General features: G+C 38.7%; 4 protein-coding genes across 7 annotated transcripts; all 4 read left to right on the top strand.

Annotated features, from left to right (window-relative positions):
• Positions 1-1,028: 1,028 nt before the first annotated feature.
• Positions 1,029-5,663, top strand: LOC306894242 (uncharacterized protein). 4 transcript variants are annotated; one of them, XM_079456618.1, is made up of 6 exons: positions 1,060-1,305; positions 2,013-2,289; positions 2,406-2,523; positions 2,665-2,776; positions 4,160-4,213; positions 5,069-5,515. In XM_079456618.1, exons 2-5 carry the CDS (start codon positions 2,049-2,051, stop codon positions 4,187-4,189), a joined length of 501 nt encoding a protein of 166 aa, XP_079312744.1. In that variant the 5' UTR covers positions 1,060-1,305; positions 2,013-2,048; the 3' UTR covers positions 4,190-4,213; positions 5,069-5,515. The 4 variants fall into 4 exon arrangements, with proteins under 4 accessions (XP_079312745.1, XP_079312744.1, XP_079312743.1 ...); XM_079456619.1 differs by lacking the exon at positions 4,160-4,213 and having other exon boundaries at positions 1,029-1,305; positions 5,069-5,663; XM_079456617.1 differs by having other exon boundaries at positions 1,071-1,305; positions 4,160-5,546.
• Positions 5,664-5,823: 160 nt separating this feature from the next.
• kctd13 (potassium channel tetramerization domain containing 13) lies at positions 5,824-9,660 on the top strand. The gene is made up of 7 exons (XM_079456613.1): positions 5,824-6,062; positions 6,761-7,037; positions 7,145-7,314; positions 7,615-7,701; positions 7,819-7,871; positions 8,139-8,334; positions 8,602-9,660. The coding sequence occupies exons 2-7, from the start codon at positions 6,797-6,799 to the stop codon at positions 8,848-8,850; spliced, it is 996 nt and encodes a 331-aa protein (XP_079312739.1). The 5' UTR covers positions 5,824-6,062; positions 6,761-6,796; the 3' UTR covers positions 8,851-9,660.
• Positions 9,661-9,711: 51 nt separating this feature from the next.
• Positions 9,712-13,922, top strand: hirip3 (HIRA interacting protein 3). The gene is made up of 8 exons (XM_079457779.1): positions 9,712-9,888; positions 10,304-10,424; positions 11,285-11,435; positions 11,562-12,086; positions 12,187-12,380; positions 12,632-12,782; positions 13,241-13,339; positions 13,434-13,922. Exons 1-8 carry the CDS (start codon positions 9,821-9,823, stop codon positions 13,628-13,630), a joined length of 1,506 nt encoding a protein of 501 aa, XP_079313905.1. The 5' UTR covers positions 9,712-9,820; the 3' UTR covers positions 13,631-13,922.
• A 2,050-nt stretch (positions 13,923-15,972) lies between these two features.
• On the top strand, positions 15,973-21,256 carry LOC306894927 (tryptase-like). Its single transcript, XM_079457774.1, has 6 exons — positions 15,973-16,093; positions 18,098-18,118; positions 18,213-18,369; positions 18,452-18,717; positions 18,804-18,946; positions 19,046-21,256. Exons 1-6 carry the CDS (start codon positions 16,039-16,041, stop codon positions 19,352-19,354), a joined length of 951 nt encoding a protein of 316 aa, XP_079313900.1. The 5' UTR covers positions 15,973-16,038; the 3' UTR covers positions 19,355-21,256.
• Positions 21,257-22,019: the final 763 nt, after the last annotated feature.

Here is a 22,019-nt window from a genome sequence, read left to right as displayed (position 1 = left end):
TGTACCGTCTCCTCATCTGTCTCCTCCTCTAATGGGCCTACCCTTTTCGCCTCCTTCTCTAGGCCAGCATCCTGAAACGTGGCCTTTTTAGAGGGCTTTCCTCTCATGGCGAATGAGAGGATGCTTAGTTGCATTTTACCTGACATCTTTGAAAGACAGATGCAATGATTAATGCATCCATGGCCAGGATTTAAGACATGATTTTAAAAGTGACCTATAACATCGACGATGCAATACACTTTAATTTATTTAGTGATAATACAATTATTAAGCCTATTTGGAGAGAGAGATGTTTAATGTGACAAAATGTCAGTCATCGTGTGATAACGAAATTATAACGAGGCCTAGACTACTTGTTCTGAGCAGGTGAACAGGCTGTTAAATGTTGCGTTAAATCTTACCCAGATAAAATAGGGCTATTTTCTGATTGGCTATTGTAGCCTCTTTCTTTTTTTTAATTGGCCGATAAGTGGCAGGCTCGACTGAGAACTCCAGGGGAGACGCGCTTGATTCCTGCCCGGTTCCATAGAGAGAGAGAGGCGCGTCCAGATACATTTTGGGCGCTGCAGCATATAAAATATATTATAAATAGTTTTTCTGCGTGAAAAATACAATTTGTGGCGGGAGTGCGTGACAAAAGACCGAAATGAGTGACTGTCACACCCAATGCGTGATACTTGAGAGCCCTGTATTAATGAGAACCTAAGCCGAGACTTAATTAGTAACTCAAAATAATAACTAATTCGAATTTAGTAACTCATAATAATTAGAAGCTTTCTCGTAATAATGACTTAAATATCTCACAATAATGAGAAACTAACTAAGTCTACATTTTGACTTAGTAAGTAACTCATAATAATGAGAAACTAAGTAAGTAAAATGTTCGACTTGGTTTCTTATTATTTTCATTATGAGAAAGTTTCTCATTATTATGAGATACTAAGTTATTACGGGCTTCCAGAGTTTTGAGTGCTTTCAGAAAACGCTGGCTGACCTAATAAAACAACCGTCCATGATTGGCTGAATTCACCACATCACTTACGTTATGAAACAGGGCGGGATTCATTTTCTTGACAGACGTCAATTTGGACCAAACAGTTTACGGAAAGACAGTCCAGGAGAAGCAACAATTGTCTTTCACCCCACAACAAGAAGAAAGAGGAAGACAGTTTTGTCGAAAGAAACAGGAGGAAATTATGATCCGGTGAAAAACATGAAAGGATTATTGTTGTAGATGTAATCGTCAATAGCGATTACTCTGCAATTTGTGCACCCCGTTGTGAGGAGTTTTCGCTACGCAGCTCGGTGAGTGCTGTGCTCATTGACACTCCTGCTAGCATTGCTAGTGAGCTTATCAATATGTGAACATCATATTAAATAAACTTGACGGCTAGTGATCATCGACAGGTTGTGTAATTGACATGTGGTGTTCTTCTAATTTATAGCGGTGAAAATGTTCAATAAGCATAGAGATTAAATTTGGTGTGGCCTGTGTGAGGATCAACTTTAGCTAATTTAACGTTAGATCTCTCAGCTGGAGTTAAGAGTGTTTTGACATTACGTCATTCGTTCTTTTGGATTACTACAGTGACATTTCTGTGGTAGAGAAATGTTGACGATCTCTGGAGGACATTTTTTTCTCGTATAGTGACATCACGTCATAGCCGCTAAATGCATTGTTTTATATGCCTGATGTTGTTCTGTTATGTCGTGGCATGATGGATCTGAATGTTTTTTTCTGGAAAGGTTTAGGTGTTTGTTAAACATTTTATGACTTTTTTAAAGGTTTAATTACACTAAGGTGACGCGTCTCTGAAGAGGTGTCATCACGCTTATTAGTTTATGTGCCCCTCAATAATTGTAAAAATCTTTGTGCATGTCAATTTGTGAACAATTGCCAGAAATTACACTTCTGTCCTGCTGTCCATGCTTCCCATGTTGTAATAATGTGAGTCAGTATCACTTATCGTCAAGAAGGTGGTTTACGTCTGTGCTTTATATTTCAACTTCAGGCAGAAGAGTAGCAGGGTTTGATTTCCACTCCTCTGATGTCTGCCGAGGCGTCTGGTTCATCTGGAGGGACTGTGGTTAACGTGACCGGCTCTGCCCCACACTGCACTAGCCATGCAGGGGAAGAAAAGTCTGAGAGGAACCTGACCAGCAGTAAGTATGTGAAGCTCAATGTGGGAGGTACTCTCCATTACACCACCGTCCAGACGCTCAGCAAGGAGGACAGTCTGCTCAGAAACATTTGTGATGGGAGCATGGAGGTCCCAATAGACTCAGAGGGTAAGGAGAAACATTCACCACATCTGACCAACATGTACAATAACCCACAGACAGATTATTACCGTTCAGTCAGATTTGGTATAAATGTGTGTCATTTTAATTTCTCCTGTATTTAGACTCTCGGTCATTAGAGGCGTCCCACCAAATTCTGAGTGAAAACATTGCATTGGCTATTATTCTGCCAATCTTATTGGTGATCCTACTGATTGGTGGAATCTATATGTACTACACCAAGTAAGTCTGTGAATTTAATAAAGCAAAACAAGTTTTTAACATCTTTTGACTGATGACTCTAAGATTTGGTTGTTTTCACTGATCATTCTCAATCTCGAAGCTGCTCTTTGGTTTGCTCACACCTGCTCTTGTCTCTCTCAGTGTGTGTAGGTGGCAGTGGAAACCACTGTTCTGGAAGTCTCTTTCTCACACCCACTCTTACAGTCCCATTACAGTGGAGTCAGACTTCAACAACCCACTCTATGAGGCAGGGGTAAGAAGGATTTTTAATTGTTTGGGTTTGTAACTAAGCACCTACTCTGACAATTCACATTACTGATGGCTAGAATTTAGCAATTCAGCATTCCAGTGACTCACTGGTAACAGTACAGAAGAATATTGCCTTATGTCAGAATGCCCAGATTTTGGTAAAGGTATTCATTTGTCTTGTTCAGTCAAACCAAATAAATTTTATTTTTATTCAATATAAGTAAGGGTAATGGACAACCAGCAACTTTTGAGTACCATTGTAATTCATGACAGAAATGCAATTTGGTTTAATTATTTGTAAATATAATTCCATGTATGTTATTAATTTGGCATTTTAATTCATTTGTAATTAAATTATTATTTGTAATTATTTGTTAAACTGGCCCAGATGACCCTGTGTTCATAGTTTAAGGCAGTTGTTATTAGGGAATAATATAGATGGTTTCATCGGCTAGCCAGATGCTATCTTTCGGTCTGTGTTTGTTGATCGGTCTAGCTAGTGGCTAATATTTTGTTTAAAATATTTATTTATATTGACATTTTATTGTATATTTATTCGATTAAATAAACATTTAAATTGGTCATGTGACTTTGTTGCATTTATGTTTAGCCAAGCAACGGTTCTTCTACTGGTTACCCCAAATAATACTGGCTAGACCTTCTTTTAACTAGCTACCTAATGTAATTTACTTGTTATTTCTTTTGCTTGTTATCAAAAATAATCAGCAGGGACTCTATTCTTAGTGGATGTGTACCGGAAGTTGGGTTTGGGTCACAAAAGCATGCATGCACAGTAACGTTTGAATATGTTGTTGCTTGTTTACTCTGCCTAAACCTTGGAGGCTTGGAATGTGGCGGCTGGCCAATCGGAATCAAGTATTTCAGAGAACCGTTTAATAATACAATAAAGCGTAGCTGTCCTTCTGAAGCCTTGGAGATTTAAATTTGAGTTTATTTAGGAACTGGAAAAAACTAAGTACTTTTTAAATAGGTCAAACATAAAGGGTGACTAATAATAAAGATTTATGGCAGAAAATAAAATCCACGAAATATGGAGATACAAGGTTTCAGAAAGACAGCAGTGATGTTATATTGGAGTTATAGATATGATTTCATATGATATTGTTATTTAATAAGACATTGTCCCTTTATAGTTTCAATGTAGTAAACTACTTTTGGTTAGTAGTTTACAAACTACTTTTTCAAGACTTTAGCTTGACTCTACGCTATAATCACTTTGACTTGCAGTAGTTGTTTTTGGCACATTTCAGCATCCAAATATCTTCCCCAACACTGCTAGGCCGTCGATGATCTAAACTAGTCAAATATTCCATCATGACTGTCAGTAAAGCACGCATGCATTGCATTTTCCTCTCTTTCCCCGTAGGACACACGAGAGTATGAGGTGTCAATCTGAGACTTCTTCAAATAAATCCAAATTGTGGGTGAATGGAAAGAAGATGAAGGAATACTGTTATTTTTCTCCCCGCTAGATAGTCATTGGTTTTATTATATTAGTTTTATGACATAAATCTCACTTTACACAGTCTCTCTCTCATAATCTCTTTCTCTATCAAATCACAAATGTACTGTATGTATATAACAAACAGTATGTGTGCCTGTGAATTTAGTTTTGAAAAGGACATTTTTGCAAGTACATACATCTGCATGCTTTGCGTGCATCTGTGTGTCTGTAAATATTAAATAACGGTACAGTCCGGCATGATTTCTAACAGCAGGTTTGGTGCCTTAAGGACTGTAAAATAGTAAAGGAGTAACTGTGAGAAACGGAAAGAATGCAGGATTCAGAGAGTGAGAGAAAGAGAGAGACTTCACACAACGTCCGTGCTGGAAAGACCATCTTAGAGTTTTCAAGACAGTTTAGCAAGATCTTTCTGGTTAATAAAAAAGCTTGGTGGGAAAACCAACACTCCAGCATTACACATAGTTGCCCGCATATAACCACGGCATATACTGGTCAACAATCAAGTTGGTCTTTTCAGAAGGGGTGAGACAAGTACATAAAACTATATAATCTAAAGTACAAAAACCATACGCTCACATATTTGTATCCAGACACATGCCCGCATACTCACACATACATGACAAGAACATATTGAATGTAAATATTTGGATCCAATATGGAGGCTTCTGTATACACAACTGATTCAGTGCCAAAATTCCATCCCATAATGTGACTTCACTTCATGTTTCTCTGGTTGCCATAGTACTTCACATTTTTATGTAATAATGAGGACAATGCCAGCATTTCATATTGTTCTTTTCTGTTTCTTAGAATCTCTTTCTGCTTGATGTTGAATGACCATGTTTCAGAGGAACTGAGCGTCCTCTCGCTTATGGCACGCGACGATTGTATATTTTACCGCTTCAAACTTAGAATTCACGATCAATTATACTTACTGTCATTGTTATCACAGTTGATGTTGTTGCATATGCACTATGTTGAGAAAATATAAACTGAAAACTGCTTGCTGTGATGCAGTAATCAAATTGAAATGCTTTTTATAAAGTGCATTTTTTATTATTTATCTCATGGTTTCTTGTTAATATGCAGTGAGTTTTTTTCTTTTCCACTGTGCCATTTCCAGAGCCCAAGTTGTGGGCTTTGTTACATTATAGTATTACTTGATTGTTATTTATTTATCAACATAATAAAGTTGTCATGAAGACATTATTTATTTGCTGAGATTGACGATTAAATAAAAGTCTCTGTTGGATGGTGAAAATATTTTTACATGTATTTACTGTTTATTTGTGCATAAAGGCGCTTTACCCATTAGTATTTTTACGTACTTGACACAGAAGTACCCACATAACATCTTCAATTCTTTCTGATCCGCATTTCTAATACTGTTTTATACGGTCATTTTTTATCTCATATTTTCATTATGAGAAAGTCTCTCGTTATTACGGGCTTCCATAGTTTTGAGTGCTTTCAGAAAACGCTGGCTGACCTAATGAAACAACCGTCCATGATTGGCTGAATTCACCACATCACGTACGTTACGAAACAGGGCGGGATTTATTTTCTTGACAGACGTCAGTTTGGACCAAACAGTTTACGGAAGACACTCCTCGCTAGGGGAAGCAGCCATTGTCTGTCACCCCACAACAAGAAGAAAGAGGAAGACAGTTTTGTCGAGAGAAACAGGAGGAAATTATGATCCGGTGAAAAACATGAAAGGATTATTGTTGTAGATGTAATCGTCAATAGCGATTACTCTGCAATTTGTGCACCCCGTTGTAAGGAGTTTTCGCTACGCAGCTCGGTGAGTGCTGTGCTCATTGACACTCCTGCTAGCATTGCTAGTGAGCTTATCAATATGTGAACATCATATTAAATAAACTTGACGGCTAGTGATCATCGACAGGTTGTGTAATTGACATGTGGTGTTCTTCTAATTTATAGCGGTGAAAATGTTAAATAAGCATAGAGATTAAATTTGGTGTGGCCTGTGTGAGGATTAACTTTAGCTAATTTAACGTTAGATCTCTCAGCTGGAGTTAAGAGTGTTTTGACATTACGTCATTCGTTCTTTTGGATTACTACAGTGACATTTCTGTGGTAGAGAAATGTTGACGATCTCTGGAGGACATTTTTTTCTCGTATAGTGACATCACGTCATAGCCGCTAAATGCATTGTTTTATATGCCTGATGTTGTTCTGTTATGTCGTGGCATGATGGATCTGAATGTTTTTTTCTGGAAAGGTTTAGGTCTTAGTTAAACATTTTATGACTTGTTTAATGGTTTAATTACACTAAGGTGACGCGTCTCTGTTGATGTGCCCCTCATAAATTGTAAAAAAATTGTGCGTGTAAACTTGTGAACAATTGCCAGAAATTACACTTCTGTCCTGCTGTCCATGCTTCCTGTTAACGCCCCGTTCCATGTTGTAATAATGTGAGTCAGTATCACTTATCGTCAAGAAGGTGGTTTACGTCTGTGCTTTATATTTCAACTTCAGGCAGAAGAGTAGCAGGGTTTGATTTCCACTCCTCTGATGTCTGCCGAGGCGTCTGGTTCATCTGGAGGGACTGTGGTTAACGTGACCGGCTCTGCCCCACACTGCACTAGCCATGCAGGGGAAGAAAAGTCTGAGAGGAACCTGACCAGCAGTAAGTATGTGAAGCTCAATGTGGGAGGTACTCTCCATTACACCACCGTCCAGACGCTCAGCAAGGAGGACAGTCTGCTCAGAAGCATGTGTAATGGGAGCATGGAGGTCACCATAGACTCAGAGGGTAAGGAGAAACATTCAACACATCTGACCAACATGTACAATAACCCACAAAAAGATTATTACAGCTGTGAGTCAGATTTTGTATAAATGTGTGTCGTCTTTTCCAAGGCTGGGTTGTGTTGGACAGAAGTGGGAGACACTTTTCCCTGGTGCTGAATTTCCTGCGGGACGGGACGGTTCCTTTGCCAGAGAACTCACTGGAGCTGGAGGAGGTGTTAAAGGAGGCACAATACTACAGGCTTCAGGGCCTTGTGCAGCACTGCCTTACCGCCTTACAGGTGATATTCCTCATTCATCCACTGATTAGTCTATTAGGTTGCATTTATTTGATCACAATGATTTGCTTTGTACAGAAGCATCTACCAAATGCATAAAAGCATATATTTGACCAGTATTTGTATTTCTTGGGAATCAAACCCATGACTTTCACTGCTCTACCATGTGGAGAAACGCCACTTACCAAATCCAATATTGATCCTAACTAGAGCTAAAATCATGTGTGGTTCTTAGTTTGATAACTGGAAAGTGATGGATAACTGTATTATCAGTTACTTATGGCTTGTTTAATGTTGATGCAGAAACGCAGGGATAACTGCAGGGGATGTCACATTCCTATGATCACTTCGGCCAAAGAGGAGCAGAGTATAATAGCCACCTGCAGGAAGGTAAGATAATAGATAAGTACCAGAGACAAAAACAACAAATGCAATGCATGACACATGATATTCAAAATTATTTGGCTGGCAATTTGTTTTGATTAATTGTTCCTTTCCTTATGACAGCCAGTGGTGAAACTGCAAAATAACAGAGGGAACAATAAATATTCCTATACCAGGTACTCGTTCTAACACGTTCAGCATTTACACTTTTTTTCTGTATAAACTACCAGAAAGCAAATAAACTGTAATGTAATTTAATTTTTTTCTGGATCTAAAGGAGTTTTTTCACACTATAGTAAAAATTGACACTATATGATTTTTCGATGTAAGAAAAGTCAATAGAGCTTAATGACACTTGGCCTTAGTCTTTAGAAAGACTTTTTAAAAACATAAAACGATGTAAACACAAAGTTTTCTATAAACGTCACCCTTTCATCCCATAGCAACTCGGATGATAACCTCCTGAAGAACATCGAGCTGTTTGATAAACTGGGGCTGCGTTTTAATGGCAGAGTGCTGTTCATTAAAGACGTGCTGGGAGACGAGATATGCTGCTGGTCTTTCTATGGCGAGGGACGCAAGATTGCTGAAGTCTGCTGTACCTCCATTGTTTATGCCACTGAAAAGAAACAGACCAAAGTGAGCAGCGGGGAATTAAACAGCTTGTTTTTCTATGTGTGCAATGCAGTCTGTCTTTAGTTTTTGGCCAGCGGTGAGATGCAAAGTACACTGCATGGTGAAAAAAAGTCTAATTTACATATTTGGCTATATATTATTCCCATGTTACCAATTTTTTCCAACAGGTGCCTTTAATGTCCTAATCAAAAAAAAATTGAGAAATGGAGCACTTGTTTTGTCTCTTCGTCTTTTACTCCTGATGTAATTCTTCAACTTCTCTTCATTTAGGTTGAGTTTCCAGAAGCACGCATCTTTGAGGAAACACTCAACATCCTAATCTATGAAAATGGTCGAGGCTCAGGTTCAGGAAACATGGCCCTGCTGGAATCAGGGGGTGTCTCATCAGGTGTTTGCCAATCAGAGGAGGATGGGGCAGGGGTAGGGGGTGGGGATAGAAGAGTGAGACGTATCCATGTGCGGAGGCACATTATGCATGATGAAAGGGGTCATGGACAGCAGACTGTCTACAAAGACTAAACATTATAAAGGTTCAAAGAAACAGCGAAATTTTCGTTTTAGGAGAGTAGAGGCCTTCCAGTACTAGGGTCCTGTGAACCGGTACCAATGTAAATAAAAATGGGTAAAACTGTAGTTTCAACCTTGTTATATTTAATACTGCACTGAAAGGGTGGGGGGGGGTTATAGGCTAGTTTAGAAATCGTCCTAAAATTGCCACAGTGTGGTACAATTGCTTATTTGTCCTTTTTTATTACATTTAATTTATTATTCAGTTAATTTATTGTCCAGATTTTTCACTTTAAAAAAATGTGAAGTACATTTTTGGTTTTGCCTGACCACGTAAAAGTGTTTAATGGTAAGCTGTATGTATGTGTTTGAATGACAGGGTGAGTGGTACTTGGTGGAATTGTAATATTGAACAGATATGTCAGATACTCTGTGAAACTGACAAAAATGTGCACAACTAATTGTTACAGCCATACACATAATGTGGGGATGGATTTGAAAGTCTTAAACACAAACATTGTTTACACAACTTTCGCCTAATTGATTTGTATGGGCAATATCACAAAATTGTAAGCCTATTGTCTTGTAACTTAATTTGTATGGCTATGAGATGACAGTAAGAGTACATTTTTCATTTAAGGTACAACCCATTTATAAACTAATCTGTGTTGACTAATGTAAGCCATAAATGCACGCATTCTCTGCTTAAAACGCTGCCAATGAAACTAATACGCAGAATGACGTACAACTATTGTGACGGCATTTTACTCAAAATGAATGAACAATTTATTAACATTTTCAAATAAACTTGTTCTTTCCTTGAAACTCGTGTGTTGTTGTATTTTTAAAACGCCAATGCGTCCATTGGACGTTATACGTCATGACGTATGTGACGTGACCGTGCACAGCAAAGCGCGCCAAGGCAGTGTAGCTCGCTAACTACGCAGGGATGTTTACCGAAGTGGTGAAATATGTGTAAAACATGGTGAAAGAAGAGGACGCTATCCGAAAGTTCGTTGTGAGACAACTGATTCAGTGCTCGGACCTCAGGTAAAAAGCGGGCAAAAGTATCGAAAGTGCAGTTTGAAACGTCAATAAAGAGTATAGTACGATAACCAGCTATCAAACAACGTCAGGCCTGATTTATTACACGATTTTGTGTTGTCAGGTTTAATCTGTTTCTAGTCTGAAATCTAAGCAAGCATGAGGGTATAAACGGTTAATGTAGATAATAAGCGGTTTACCATGTGTCGTATAGTACGATCAAGGTAATGCACGCTACGTGATGTGTGTTGTCGGAAGTGTCAATGCCCAGTAGAGGGTACCACAGTACAAGAGAGTTGGACAGCATAGAAAATTTGGGAAATGCTTTGCTTAATATATATAGTCAAAACCATGTCACATATGTTCTAGTGGTCCGTCAAAGTATTTTCCATCTTGAACTGTTTTCTCTGCTATGTTTCAGTTCACTGACCTTGGGCATTCTACGAAGGAGATACCTCGACCAAGTGGGGAGAGAGTCACTGAACACCAAGGATAAACAGTTGATGAAGACAATTGTTGAGGAGGAACTCTTGAAAATGCAGGTGAGGGCAGACGATGAGATGTAGTAAAGTCACGACTCTTGTGGTCCTACTGTCATGAATTCTGCACCTCTTTCTCCACTCTGCCTATATACCAATTCTTACTCTCAGACAAGCTTCACAGAATGTTCCACATGAATACATTTAAGTTTTGTGAAGAACTTGCTTTTTCTTTTACTGAAACATGCTAATTTAGTGGTATAAATAAAAACAATTGATGCAAATGATACATACGGAAAAAAGCAGCTGTTTATTACAACTAATACAAATAAGTGAACAGAAATGTTCTTCGCAGTTCTACAATGTTGTTTATATAAACATTTGTGGACTGATGTCTGGTTTAGGAAAAGATTTTGAAATATTGTATTTATTTGGAAAAGATGAGACATTAACATCCTGCATACACTTATCATTTTTGTTTTATATTTGTGAGAATGTCAGTAACCCAACAGATCTCATCAGCCATTGATTCCCATATAGTATTACATTTACCTACTATGGTATTAAATGGGGAATGAAATCTGTTTGCCTACTGACAGTCTTCCAAATATCATGCCTTGTATTTGGAAGAACAAAGACATTTATACAGGTTTCAAACAACCTGAGGGTGAGTAAATTATGATATTATTTTTGGGTGAACTATCCCTTTACCTTAGTGTGTCCGATGAAACCATCTATACAGTGGCTATACTGCGTTTGACTTGAGAAGTGTTGTATGTTGCACTGCATTTCTGGAAAAAGCTGTTCTCAAATTTCCAAATCACACTGGACTTGCTTGTGTATTGCATGCTTGTATAGTTGGTCTGTGACGTTTTTAGGATAGGGTTTAGCGAAGAGTTAATTTAACCTTTCTATTATTTTAGGAGAGCAGCGATGACGAGCCTCTGGTTAAATTGGTGGAGAGAAAAAGAAAAAGGGTGGATGATGATGATGATGATGGTGATGATGGTGCTGACAAAGGCTTGAAGAATGAAATGGCAAGGAAAAAGAGACTGCGGCACGAGTCTTCTCCAGGTGACCATGCAAAACGTTTCATTGCCAGCCAAAATTTTATTTATTGAAGTGAGATTAATGTTGTGCTAAATGTTTTCATAATCTTTCTGTATTAAATCATGTAACATTTACTGTTCTCTTGTCTAGATTCCCCAGACTCTGGAATAGTCAAGGCTATGAACGAAGAAGGCCAAAAAGAGGTAGAAAGTGACAAGAACACAGACTTTGAGGGGGAAAAGGAGACTGCTGGGAAAGAAGAAAAGAGGATGAGAAAGGGCAAGCAAACCAAAGAGCGAGAGATGCGGTCCGAAGATGAAAGGGAAACGAAAAAGAGACCAAAGAAACAAGGAAAGATAATAGAAAGTGAAGATGATGAGGAATTAGAGGACTCAGATGAAGAAAGAATAAGTGATAGACGGACAAAAAATAGCAACAGTGAGTCTGAGGATGAAAGCGAGAGGAGCAAAGAGAAGAAACGGAAAAAAAAGAAGCCAGTAGAGATGGATGCTGTGAAAGAAGTGGAAAGACAGGTTTTTGGGAGCAGCTCTGATAGTGAGGAAGAGGAAACCAAGACGACTAAAATAAAAAAGAGCAGCGATTCTGAGAGCGAGAGAACTGGAGAGAGTGAAGGGGAGGATGCTGACAAGTCATCCTTCAGAAAGGAGAAAAAAGGTAAGCATGTTGTCAATTACACACTTATTAGTTGTTTTTTATAAAACAACACTAGCCAGACATAAACCGTACTTTTGCTTATCCCTCTATTTTTTACCAGAGAAGATACCAGAGGAACACGAGAGACAAGTAGAGGAGGACTCGGACTCCTCCTCTTTGCCCTCACTGGATGATGAGGAAGAACAAGAGAAGAGCAAGGAGGAGGAGAAAGAGAAGATCAAGACAGAGGAGAAACCGAAGAGTGTGACGAAGAAGAAACGAAGTGAGGAGAGAGAGAACACACCCAGTGGAAAGGCAAGATCTCAACACACAAACGGTTAAAATAAATCTCAGCACAAATGTCAATGAACCCAAATTCACTAAATGTTTGACACTTTGAAGGAAAAAGGTTTTATAATTTTTTATTAGCTTTTTTTAAGAACTCTCTCCAAAAATGTTATTTCTCTAAATTGTTTAATATAAACTAAACCTGCAGTCCCATCCTCAGCAATTAATACACAATGTAATGATTATATAAGGTGATTAAAATAACCATTGACCATCAGGATAATGAGAATAAGACAGTGGTCCGGCTGAAGCGATACATCGCCCTCTGTGGCGTGAGACGGAACTACAAGAAGCTTTTAGACAGCTGTCGATCAATAAAGGCCCAAGTGACTGTGCTGAAAAAAGAGCTGGAGGAGCTGGGTGTAGAAGGTGAGTGTCTCCCTGCGTTCTTCTGTGTAAGTTTGATGAGATATTGTAGTGCTGTGCCAAATCTAGTAATTGAATGTCAAGTCATCTGCTGGATTTGAGTTATGCACAGTGTGTTATGGGTAGTTGACAGACTAATATGCAAATCTGTCCTATGTTGTGACAATGAAGATAAATCTCTCTTATACTATTTTATTTGATAAATATAAATTAATTAATAATATAAAACATTAAGAGTTTATTTTCTCAAATTTGTTGTGTCAAACCATAGGACACGTGTACGATTAATTGTCAACCACCCAAATCCTTCTTGCATTCCATGCGATGTAAATCTTACGTAAATCTGCTGAAATAAAAAAGCCACCTATAATGCATATGCCTATCTTTTGTGTTCACAAGTACTGATATGGTGTTGTGTTATGGACTGTGTGAGAGTTCAACCTAAATTATCTTTGTTCCAGGTCAGCCTTCCATAGAGAAATGTAAGAAAGCTCGACTAAAGAGAGAAGACGCACAGGAGGTGGCTGAACTGGACGTCAGCAACATCATTACCACTCAGGGTAATTGCACCTAATATCACCTGATAAATTAAACTCTCTTCAATTAAACAAACACTCATTGTTACTTTTGTTCGCATCTTAACTTGACACGCAGGACGTCCCAAAAGGAGAGCAGCTGCAGCAGCAGTATGGCCCCCTCGTCCCAATGTTACTCCTCCCTCTTCTGAATATAAGTGTATATTGGACTCTGACTCGGATAGTGGGGACAGACACACAAACAGGGGGCACAAGAGAGCAGCTGCTTGGAGAAACCTGCAGGGAATCATCAGTGATGATGGAGAGAGTGATTGAGTGGGAAGTGCCTTTTCAACTACAGTTTGTGTTTTCAGAGCATTATGCGATCGTTCTGTAAGTTCACCTGCTCAATTTCATATCAAACTGTACAGCAGTGATCACTGCCCTCTGCAAATCTGTAACGCGTGCATCCTCTGTTATTGTAGGATGTGATCCAGCAAGTTTGTTTAGTCTTTTTGTGCTTTTTATAGTTGTTTATTTGTACTTAAACGTTTACAATATTTAAGTGTCCTATATATTGAGAATGGGCTTTAAGAATAAAATAAAGGATTCCTTTTACATTCTCCTTACCTTTTTCTTGGTTCTTTTCCCTGGAGGAGGGACAAAAGGTAACTAGCCAGCAGTCATAGTCTGATCTACAAACAGTGTTGCTATAGTTGTGCGATTACAGTTCTGAACCCTAAAGAGCCAGAAAAACTGGTTTAAATACACAAACACAAACGGAATGCAGTCTGATCTGTTCTTATCTATCTGTCTATCTACAGTATCTCACAGAAGTGAGTACACCCCTCACATTTGAGTAAATATTTTACTATATCTTTTTAATGTGACAACATGAAAAATGACACTTTGCTACAATGTAAAGTAGTGAGTGTACAGCTTGTATAAGAGTGTAAATTTGCTGTCCCCTCAAAATAAATAGCACAGCCATTAATGTCTAAACCTAAACTGGAAGTTCAACAAGGCCCCTCATGGCAGAGAACTCTGAGGATCAGAAGAAAATAATTGTTGCTCTACATAAAGATGGCCTAGGCAATAAGAAGATTGCCAAGACCCTGAAACTGAGCTGCAGCAAAGTGGCCAAGATAATACATCGGTTAAACAGGACAGGTTGGGGGGGTCAGCCTGTCAGTACCTCAGACCATACGCCGCACACTGCATCAAATTGGCCTGCATGGCTGTCGTCCCAGAAGGAAGACTCTTCTAAAGATGAAAGAAAGCCTGCAAGCAGTTTGCTGAAGACAAGCAGACTGAGTACATGGATTTCTGGAACAATGTCCTGTGGTATGATGAGACCAAGATAAACTTTTTTGTTTCAGATGGTGTCTAGCGTGTGTGGCGGCAAGCAGGTGAGAAGTACAAAGACAAGTGTGTCTTGCCTAGAGTCAAGCATGGTGGTGGGGAGCTACGGTTCATTGAGGGGACCATGAATGCCAACATGTACTGTGACATACTGAAGCAGAGCATGATCCCCTCCCTGCATCTGTGGGGCATCCTCAAACGGAGTGAAAGTACTCCAGTGGCAACCTGTGAAGCTCTGTTGAACTCCATGACCAAGAGGGTTAAGGAAGCACTGGAAAAGAAAGGTTGCCAAACAAAATATTGACAGTTTTGGCCAAATTTGAACTTTTTCCCAATTTTTTGCTAGCAGTTTAGACATTAATGGCTGTGTTGATTTATTTTGAGGGGACAGCAAATTGACACTATTATATAAGCTTTACACTCACCACTTTACATTGTAGAAAAGTGTCATTACTTCAGTGTTGTCAACTGAAAAGATATAATAAAATATTACCTAAAATGTGAGGTGTGTACTCAGTTCGGTGAGATACTGTCAATAAAAATGTATTAACATAAAAATTGTTTCTTCTAAACCCAAGGCAAGATATTTGAAAGTATGTCAGTAACCAAACATATCTCATCCCCCATTGATTCCGTAAGTAATAAATTTTCCCTACTATGGCAGTAAATGGTAATGAGATATGTTTGGTTACTGACAGTCTTCCACATAGCTTGCCTTGTGTGTAGAAGAACAAATATATTTTAAAAGGTTTCCAACAACCTGAGGTTGAGTAGACCTAAATGATGACAGAATTTTCATTTTTGGGTGAACTATGCCTTTAACATAGGGTCAGTGTCTGATGAAATCATCGATTTCCAATGAATCCTGATCTATTATTTTATTTTCCAATGAATCTTGATTATTCTTATAAACAAAATGTTTACTTGCCTGTTTTGAAAGAGAAGGCAATAAAGTATAACTCAAACTTTTTGTTGAAACAGGCAAATTGATACTTTTTGATTGCAAATCCGCAATTACTCTTGCAAAAATGTTCTGTTATTAATGTGATTAATGTCTAACTTAAGCTTTGATCGCATTCATGCACAAGTTGAAGTTCTCATAAGAAACCAAATCATATCAAACAAGAGGAATTGTTTGTGGAACACACATACTTAGCTATAGGGGAGTTTTGTTATGATCACACCACTGACATTTTCCAAAACAAATAAGATAAAACCCTCATACTATATGATGTCACAAGTCAAAATTAATTCTAAAGTAAATCTAAAATACCTCCTGCTGAACTGGTTTATCATCTCAAAAGGGTTTCAAAAGGAAGTGAGTTAAAACAAGCTGGGAGGTGGCAAAAGACATGTAATCTTTCAGCATTCAGAACATAACAATGAGGTCTATCACAGTTTTTTGTGTCGCTATGACTGTTCTTCTCAATCTAAAAGGTAGGCATACGCTTACTGAAATGCTTTTTCAATTAACATTAATAAGAAATTTAATTCAATCATTATATATATTTTAATACTTTAAATATTTTGTCACGCAACATATTTTGAAAACTTCTAAAATATATTTTATACTATATATATGCTGTTACCTGCAATGAATGTGGTGGGAAAATAAAGTTATGTTATTAAGGTAATATTTTTGGTTATGGAGCTTGATTTTTTAATAATTTCCTAATTTGGGAATTCTGAACCTTTTATCTATCACCACACCCAAGTTTAGCAATTTTTTTCATTCTCATGGTGGAATTGTTCAAAATGATCGATTTTCCTTTTATGTCAAAAATTATTCAGATATTAAGTTAAGATCATGAAGATATTTAGTAAATTTCCTACCGTAAATACATGAAAACTTTTTTTGTGAGTGGATGCAGCAATATCGCGAACAAAAATGTGTGGAAACACGACTACTAACATAACTCGCTGCTGCCGCTGGGAATTAACTTGAGTTTGGTTCGTCTCGGTTGCTACTGTAACATCCGTTCCCTGATGGAGGGAACGAGACTTTGTGTTGAGAGACATACTGGGGTTTGATCTTGAGAACCTATCATCAAACACCAATGGCCTTGGCGAATGGCACCCGCACGCCAGTCTCTGCCCCGTACATAAGGCTATAAAAGGAAGATGGCGGCGGTCATTCATTCACCCTTTGGGCTGAGGAACCTGAAAGGGTATCTCCCAGTCGCTGCAGCGTGTCGGCGAAGCGTTGTGTCATGAAGACACAACGTCTCGTTCCCTCCATCAGGGAACGGAGGTTAAAGTCGTAACAGAGACATCCCCCTTCAGTCGGTCTCTCCACGTTGTGTTGAGAGACAGACCGGGGGCCTATCTTTACACGCCACAGCGCTGAGCCGTATCACAACCTCAAACGGTACAACACTGACTAGACTCCCGAGTCACAAGTGAGCGCTACTGCGAGACGTAATCTTCCAGTGGAATCAGTAGTGGTCATACTGAGAAGCCTGTACTGACAGTCAGAGGCACCACGAGACAGTGCCCACGAGGAGGCCATACCCCGAGTGGAGTGGGCTCTCACTGCTAGCGCAACACAGGCGATTGGGACTGGTAGGCCACAGCAAAGGCATCAACAATCCAATGGCATCCACAATCCACCTCCCCGCTGCTGTCCCCCATAACAAACAAAAGCTGCTCAGAGCTTCTAATGCTCTGCGTGTGGTCCAAATAGAGGCTCTGTGCGCATACTGGACACAACACGTTGGAGGTAGGGAGGCGTCTGTCATCTCCACGACGTGTGCCATTCGCCAAGCTCATTGCCGTTTTTTTTAAAGCTGATAGGTTCTCAAGACCAAACCCCAGTCTATCTCTCAACATTTCTCTCAGCTTTTGGGTTCATCTACTCTCAACACATTTCATCAGTAGGCCAATAAAGAACACTAAAAAAAACTGTTTCTTACATTTATTCATTTGGCAGACGCTTTTATCCAAAGCAAGTTTTTTACAGTGGCACATTACTGCAGAGCAATCAGGGGTAAGGTGCCTTGCTCAAGGGCACTTCAGTCATGACCTACTGGCTCTGAGATTCGAACCGGCAACCTTCTAATCACAGATCATTTCTCACATTGCTTCTTCTTAGCAACGGCCTGCTACAGTGCATCTGATGCATCTTGACCAGATATTGTAATATTCTAACAAACCAATCATTAATGGAAAGTTTGTTAATTCAGCTTTCAGATTATGTTTAATTCTCAATTTCCAAAAACGGACCCTCATGACTGGTTTTGTGGTATTGGATTTCTAAAATGTTTTGTGTAAATTTGCCCAAGTTATTTTTTGTGTCAATACAGTTTTTTAAAGTAAAGTTTAGTCAAAAAATTTAATTAATCTTACAAGTTGTTTTTTAGTGTAACAGAATTGCGCATTCTTATTGTGGACACATTTTCAGCGATATAGAACTAAAAAATTACTTGAATTCTCTCAATATAGGTTCTGTCTGTCAGCTTGATGGTAAGTAACTCTACACTTATCAACACTCAAGATTTTCAACACAAACTGTTTTGAGCACATTGTTCTGAACTCACCTGCTCTCTTCTCTTGTTAGTATGCGGCCAAGCTCCATTTAATTCCAAGATTGTTGGAGGGGATGATGCGATTGCAGGGTCCTGGCCCTGGCAAGCACGCATTTACAATATCCATTCCTGTGGTGGGAGTCTCATCAATAAGGACTGGGTTTTGTCTGCAGCTCACTGCTTTCAGAGGTACGTAGTGAACCAAAAATCAATGAAATGTAAGTGTCAAATCAACATGCTGCATGTGGATTAAAACTGACTATATGTACAGCACTGACAGGTCAGACATTGTGATCTACCTGGGACGCCAGAGCCAATATGGGTCAAATCCGCATGAGATTAATAGAACAGTAATTCAGTTCATCAACCATCCCAACTATAACACATTTACTAATGACAATGACATAGCACTGCTCCAGCTCTCCTCTTCTGTGAATTTCACTGATTATATTAAACCAGTCTGCCTTGCTGCTGCTGGTAGTGTGTTTGATGAAGGACTTTCAAGTTGGGTCACAGGATGGGGTGACATTTTTAGAAGTAAGTGAACATTGTTTTCAAGTGACACACTTGATAGTGTACAACTTTTCCACCACACTAAATTCCATTTCTTTGTTATGCTATAGTCGACACATTTCCTGACATATTGCAGGAAGTGGAGGTTCCAATTGTGAGCAACTCTATTTGCAATATTGCCTATATTGGTGAAATCACAGACAACATGCTGTGTGCTGGACTGCAAAATGTCGGAGGTAAAGACTCGTGTCAGGTAAGGTTTCAGTCATTCATTTTATGACACATTTGTACAGCTCATGATTATGTAACTTGGTGGTGTAAATATAACAAAGCGTATAATATTTCTATGCAGGGTGATTCTGGAGGGCCATTGGTCAGTAAGCAAAACTCCAAGTGGATTCAGACTGGAATTGTAAGTTTTGGTATTGGTTGTGCTGACCCCATGTTTCCTGGTGTGTACACCAGAGTGTCTCAGTATCAGGACTGGATCAAGAGTCACATAGTCAGCTACCAGCCTGGATTTGTTGCATTCCACAGTAATATTGATCAAAATAATGATATCTTCAGTGGAAGCTCACCCAGTCTTTACTTATTTTCTCTTTCTCTCACATTCTTCATCATCTCTCTCATCTTCTTGTGTCCTTTTTTAAATGTGGTCTGAGTCACTATATCAACTAAGTCAACTATATTGGTTATCGTTATGGTCTTTGTATAGTGACCAAGATGTCTGTACACACTGTCATAAATAGTTGAAGAGACCTGTTTTATTTGTCATTCTATTTCTTTTTCTTTTGTTTGAAATGTTGCTTTGGGGTTACAGTTTTGGGTTTATCAGAACCGTTGATAGAAAATGTATACAAACCTTTGAAATAGTTCAGCAAAGGGCTTGGTTAAGAAAATATCATTTGAGAGAATGCTGAATAACTTGACCTATGCATTCATCAACGCAGTGTTGAGTCAATGTGGTCCGATATCTTTCAAGATCCATTAATGGTTAAGGGTTTAATGGAAATCACATTTTTTATGTTGTTTATGTGGTGTTTTTAATGTTGCAAATTAATCATTTAAATTAATAATCTTAAACCATGGCATGCTGAATATTTTCTCCATAAAACTGCAGTTTACCAAAGACAATTTATCAAATGTGGTTTGAAACTGCTCATGTCAATGATGTCATAAACCTGTAACCGATCACATCAACTCCTTTGACCCCTGTGTTAGGAGCATAGATGGGATTACTGGGGGGACCAAGCTGTCAGCAAATGAATAAATCACTGTGATTCTACAGGCATTATTGAGGCAGCTAAAAGCTCATCGTAGGATCCTGGGGGTGGGGTCAGGAATCGTCGTAGGCTAGCAGCAGTGCACAGAGAACGTAAATATTGGTCGCAGCACCATCGTGTGTGTTTATGGACAACAGAAATGTGTGTAGTGAAAACGTGGGTACAAAGTAATTGTGACCGGTAGATTATTATTGTGCGTCGGCCTGTGTCTGCCCGATTCTGAAGCAGTGACGGCAAAATTATTAAGGGAACGGGCGGCGACCTGTCCTTTTGTACTAATGTACATAGCAGAAACCCTTAGGCTACTAATCCTCAGTTTTACAAATGTTTGCCACCTTTCGTAGGAACAGTGAGGAGGACGGATCGGGTCACTATGAATCTTATGGGGTTATGTCCCCCACGTCCCTATAGTGCCATCTGCGCGCCTGCCCTGCCGATTACCAGTTTGCGGCATAAATATAATATATTAATGTATCTGCGTATAAGGAAGCTGGGGTGTAGAGTTACATTCAAGCTATTTTAAGGCAGAAAATGAGTAGAAAAACGTTAAAATATTTAGATGGTAGTTATAACGGATCAGATTATTGGACACAGGGGGACTTTAAAGTTTAGGATATTTTATATTGGAAGCACGGGTATTGTGAAGGGGGTTCAGAGGAAAATGGAGAACATTTGTTACAGATGTTTTAATAGAAATTACAATGGCATTTATGATGTATATTTACGTACTATGTTACTTTTTAAAACAAACAAAAAAAGAACAGATGGAGACCAAAGATAGCCATCTTTGTCTCCATTTACATCCATTCTGTAGAAAACAGCATCTGCTACAGCTTGTGTTCCTTGCCAGAAATAAAACCATATAAAAGAATTAAGGGGCTCATCATGCACTATACATGATATGCACTAGATGGCATTACACAATTGTTTTTAACAAAATAAACTCCATGCAGATGTCCAAAGGTCTACAGTAACATATGTAAACTGTATAAACCTGCTAAACCATTAGTCTAAGTGAGGCTAAATATTGCTCCTGCATGACATATCGGTTTATTGCTCCATGAACTCTCTGTAAGTCGCTTTGGATAAAGGTGTATATATAATATCAATATAATATCATGGTATCAATTCCCAGGGAAATTTACCGTTCAAAAATGTGTGTATTTTCATGTCACTGATGTCAGAATAGACTCACATTGGGAAAGAAGGCAGAAGCTAGAATATTGGAAAGAAATAAAAAAAACTTGAGATACCTTAATAAAGAAAAATCCAACATGGTTCCATTTTTGCCATTACGTTTTTGCCAAACCCTCAAAAGGTAAAGAATGCAGCCTTGACATTTTAAACGACTGACAATCAGATCTTCAATTAGCTACTTTTACCATGGTCTTTACACCACATTTTATGCTAATGCATGATTTGGCAACGACTTGGTGATACGTTTTATCGTTTATACCCTTCGCTTTTATGCTAAACCCTTTACATCTATTTGTTTGAGCAGCAAACTTTTGAAGGCACCTCATTTTCTCCTGCAGTCTGCTCCCACTCTCCCGTTCTCCCTTCGTTTCAATGCATGCCTCCCTCAAACCATCACACCCACCACACAGTAACACCTCAAACACTGTAATTAATCAAGACGCGTGCCGTAATCAGGAGGAGGAACGGCTATTTTTAAAAGTCCTGTCTCTGGGGGGGCGGGGGGGTTCACTGAGAAACGCAATGAGAGCGACAGAAAGAGAGGAGCAAGCTTCATAGTTACTGTGTGTATGTGGCTTCTTCAGTCATCACAGCTTGTATTAAATCACTATAGAAGACTTATGATGAGCGGCTTCAGCGTTTATATCCTTTTCTATTTGTGTATTTCTTGCTTCTACTATTATTTTACCCATATACTAAAGTAAAGTTAGCTGTAACTAGTTACTGTAAACGTGTTTACAGTAAATCGTTTACAGTGTTTACTGTAAAGTCTTTTCACATAAATAATACGTTCTACTGTATTTTTATTTCTTTACTGTAATGTCTTTTTACATTAATAACTTTGTC

The sequence above is a fragment of the Barbatula barbatula genome (genome assembly GCF_947034865.1).
Source record: "Barbatula barbatula genome assembly, chromosome: 5".
Taxonomy (NCBI): domain Eukaryota; kingdom Metazoa; phylum Chordata; class Actinopteri; order Cypriniformes; family Nemacheilidae; genus Barbatula; species Barbatula barbatula.
Note: the sequence above shows the minus strand (reverse complement) of the source record. Positions and strands in the feature narration are given on the sequence as shown.